The sequence below is a fragment of the Solanum tuberosum genome, unplaced genomic scaffold, assembly GCF_000226075.1.
Source record: "Solanum tuberosum cultivar DM 1-3 516 R44 unplaced genomic scaffold, SolTub_3.0 scf00240, whole genome shotgun sequence".
Taxonomy (NCBI): domain Eukaryota; kingdom Viridiplantae; phylum Streptophyta; class Magnoliopsida; order Solanales; family Solanaceae; genus Solanum; species Solanum tuberosum.
Window position 1 is genome coordinate 452847 of NW_006239164.1, and position 4750 is coordinate 457596.

The 4750-nt window shown below is 29.5% G+C and overlaps 1 protein-coding gene across 1 annotated transcript; it reads right to left on the reverse strand.

Annotated features, from left to right (window-relative positions):
• Positions 1-2703: 2703 nt before the first annotated feature.
• Positions 2704-4496, reverse strand: LOC102579343 (UDP-glycosyltransferase 74G1-like). The gene is made up of 2 exons (XM_006356985.2): positions 3845-4496; positions 2704-3536 (listed from the first exon to the last, which is right to left on the reverse strand). Exons 1-2 carry the CDS (start codon positions 4484-4486, stop codon positions 2808-2810), a joined length of 1371 nt encoding a protein of 456 aa, XP_006357047.1. The 5' UTR covers positions 4487-4496; the 3' UTR covers positions 2704-2807.
• Positions 4497-4750: the final 254 nt, after the last annotated feature.

The following is a 4750-nucleotide window of genomic DNA, read 5'->3' on the forward strand; positions in this document are numbered from 1 at the left end:
TTAATAAATTATATAAACAATTTTTTGTCATATTTACCAACCGATATATACTTCGTTGGTAATATTACCAACAAAAGGTGTGCGTTAGTAATATTTCAGTTGGTAATCCATTGATAAAATGTTGCTAAATTTGGCGCCATTTTTTCTCGCCGTATTTACCAACCAAAATACTTAGTTAGTAAGATTTTGGTTGGTAATCTGTGAGAATTTCGTTGTTAAGTTTTAAAATATAAATCAGTTAGAAATATGTTGGTAATTTGTTAGTAGAATACTAACCAACTTAAGTTGTTAGCAAAATCTGTTGGCAATTTAGGGTTTTTTTGTAGTGTGGAAATTCAATTTCTCTTAAATCATAAGTTTAATCGATTTTCTGAAAACTCAGTCATTTTTCTTGTATATATCTTTTTAAGTAAAAACAATTATCAATATTTTTAAAGATAATTACAGGTCTAAAAGTAATTTTACAGATTTGAAAGTGTTTTTTGTTTCACTGGCAACAATGGTGTTGCCCACCGCCTATCGTCGCCGCCAATCTATACTTCATAATCGTCTTACTATTTCCTATGTTCTCTTCAAATTTTCTCTTTTTTCCTTCAAATTATGAAGAAGGAAGAATAAATGAATTTAAAAAAATAAAGAAATGGTGAGGGGAGGAAGAACACACAGAAAGTAGAAATCACTATTTTGAGAAAGTGTGAGAAAATATTAAGGGAAAAGGTTTTAAAATATAAAATAATATTATTTACGTCATCAAAACGCGTGTATAACATTTTCTCACACAAAAATTGAGATTGTCTTCGGAAGGGGGAATTAATATCATTTTGAATAATATTAGATGTGTAATAGATCATCATGATACTTTAAATGTGTAATTGACTTTTCGAAACAAATTTAAGGAAAAATTTATGCCTTTTCCCATTATTTAGTTATGTAGAGATCACAATGCATAAATTATTAACTATTAAATATTGAATTTGTTGTAAATTAATATATATTACTTACAAATAAATAAGTAAGCAAATAGTATAAATTCTCCCTAAAAAGTAAAGAGAAAAAAATTGTCCCTCTATAAAAAGTAAAGAGAAAAAAATTGTCCCTCTATAAATAAGTAAAGAACAAATAGTATAATTCTCCCTCTTTTTGGGACTGTCATTTTTTCATTTTGTTATTTTTTTATGTTTATAACTTATAAAAATAAAAGAAGATTAATATATTTCAAGTACATTATAATATTCTATATTATATAATGTAAATATTCTATCAATATGTTGTATGTATTGTTTATACATTTTTAATATACCAAAATCCAAATATATAAATTATGTATAAATTCACATCCTAAACAAAATAATAATATATGTTAATTAAATAAGTGGAATATGTTTAATAATATATAACGCTATATACAATTCAATTGTAATATTAATAAAATATTACATTTGGATTTCAAATGAAAACAGAAAAAAAAAGTTGTTCGTATATTAAAATAAAAAAGAAAAAAAAGTTAGGAAAATAGCATAGTTGGGTAACATTTTCAATGAAAAAATTAAAAATAAATCAATAGGGATAAATGTGAAATTTACTATTTTAATACAGGTATAACTAATACCTGCATAACTTATTCACCTTCTAACCTGCATAACTTATACATAGATTCTCTCATAAGTTATGTTGATATTAATTATGTAGGACTATAAAAACCACAACCAAACACCGTATAAAATTAATACATGAATAACTTTTATACAACATTTAGAATTCTACCAATCAAACATGGTATAAGTTATGTTGACTTTTCCACCTAATACAAAACTTCTACCAAACATGGTAAAACTAATGCAACTTTTTATACATGAATAAAATACAACTTCTACCGTAATCAAACGGCCCTAAGGGTCTGCTTTTGACTTTTTATATAATAATTTAAAACAATTTACCTATAAAAGGTAAAAAAAATATTTTTAAATTATTTAAAATAGGTTAATACTATTTTTATTATGTTTTCGGCTATAAAAATGTCATCTCCGTTAGTCAATTAGTTTTAAAATACCCTTTAATTAGCTAAATAATTCAAAAATACACTTCTTACTGACGTTTGCTCCAAAACAAGAGAAATGAACAAATTTTGATCATGAACTATTTGAAATGGGATAATTTTAGAAACTTTCGCAAATAGCCACTATAATAAACTTAATTATGTTCCATAGCTATAGTTTGCATATTTACGTGTTGTAGCTATAGTTTAAGCTGTCTTGTTTGTATAATTCATGGATTTGTATAATTCGCGGATTTGTATAATTCGCAGGTTTGTATAATTCATAAAGAGAGAGGTGAACAAGAGAGGGAGAGAGGCGAGCGAGATAGGAGGGAGGCGAGCGAGAGTGTTAGTGTATCCCAAATACATGCAAATTACACTAGACGTGATACATTCTGAACTACAAATATTTAGGGAGGAAGGTGATTGCGAGAGAGGAAGGCAAGTGAGAGAGGGAGAGAGGCGAGCAAGAGGGAAGGGAGGTAAGCAAGATAGGAGATAGATGAGTGAGAGAGTCAATGTATCACATGCACATATAAGTTTACCTATATTCAATGTATCTAAAATAAATTACATCTAATTTTGACTTCATGTATCCGATATATATATATATATATTTGGATGTGCCAGATACATGTATTTGAGAATTGAAAATATGACACGAATAGTAATTTCGTAAATTCACGGGAAAAATACATGATTAAACCCTAATTATTGCAAAACACAAATCAACTTATTAATTATTTCTTACGACTCTTACTTAATTTCACACTCAGGATATAGTAACCAACTTGGAAACAAATTCTTCAATATTTTTATCTGAACTTCCTCCTTCATCCACAACATTTCTAGCCAATTCTTTCCATTTCTTTGCATTTTCCCTAATTAATTTTCCTTTCTCTTCTTCCATCACTAATTTTATACATTCTTCAATAACTTCTCTTCTAACTATCCCTTTTTCATCTTGTTTGGCTCTAACACCTATTTCCCAAACATCCTTCACAAATTTTGCATTTGTTGGTTGATCTGTCCATTGTGGCATTGCCACCATTGGCACTCCCAAACTAATTGCTTCCAGAATCGAATTCCACCCACAGTGCGTCAGAAAACATCCTATTGATTCATGTTCCAACACTTGTAATTGTGGACACCATGGCACCACTAGTCCTTTTTCAATTGTTAATTCCTCTAAAAAGTCCTTGGGAAGTTTAGGTTCCTCAGTAGACCTAACAACCCACAAGAAGTTGTTGTTGCTATTCTTCAAACCCCATGCCAATTCTTCCATTTGCTCAGCTTCTACTATGGCAAAACTTCCAAATGATACATACAACACTGAGCTAATTGGTTGATGATTTAACCAATTTAGGCATTCATTTGTCATTGGTTTGAAGATACTAAGACCATACTCTTTGTCATCATGTAGTCTCTTGTCTAAGTACATTGATGGTATTGTTGGTCCAATTGTCTTTATTGGATAAAGTTTGGACATCCAATCAATTATCTACATGACAAACAATACAAGCAAAATAAGATGTATCTTGAATTATTTTTTTCTAATACTCCTTTCTAACATGTATTAAAAGTTTCTTTTAGAACATTTATTTTAAAAAGAAATAGTCGTCACACACCCCCTTTAAGAAAGACATTCAATATATAGTCATAATCATAAAATCTTGCTACTGTGAAAACTATAACAACCTTAATGAACATATGATTTTGTCAGTTCATTTTTTATGTAACTTCGATTAAACATCTATACAAAAGGTTAAAAAGACAGAAGAAGCACCAAAACGACCAAAAATATGTTACCTCTTTCTCCAACTCATAGAAGCTGTTGATTAGGACCCAATCCACTTTGTCAAGATTTGAAAATTGATTTACCATATATTCAAGTATTTTTGGTCCTTCAATTTTCATAACATAATTAGGCCCATCTGATGCCTCAATTGGACATGAAAATCCAGGAATTAATATTTTTTCATCATTTTGAGTAGGTGGAAGTTTTATTACCCCTTTATGTACATGGTAATAAATATTATCCACTGCACAATTTTGTGTGAAAAATGCAGCACTTACTAATCCAAATTTTCTTGCCACTTCAACAACCCAAGAGAGAAATGGATCATATACTATGCAATTTACAGGGCATTCACTATTTGCTAATTTTTGAATAAGCTGAGACAGAGTATCCGAACCAACTTCTTTGAATCGTGTAACATAGGCCACGAAAGATCCTGCTTGATCGCGACCACCATCATCATAGCCATCGGATATGGCCTCGATTGACACTGAAGTTGTTAATTCTTTCATGTTTTTCAACAAGTATTTTGTGAGTGCTATAGTGATTTTAACACGTTTGGATTGTAAACATTTGGAGAATTGGAGCATTGGGTTGATATGACCTTGAAATGGATATGGCAACATCAAACAATGAGCTTTGTGTGTAGTCATTTCTTTTGCAACTTCACAATTGATGAAGAGAAGAGAGTTTTGAGGATGGGAAAATAGTGTAGTGAAAATGCTGATCTTATAGTTTTAGTTCATTTGGTTCGTTTCATCGTTTGGTATTAGAGATAAGGGATAATTAATTGAGGAATAATTTTAGGATGAATTTATTATTGCGTTATACTGTTAATCATGTAGTTAAATTGTAGTATTACATTTTAATCTCGTGTAAAGACGGTTTATTTCATTTTTCTATACATAATAAATTTT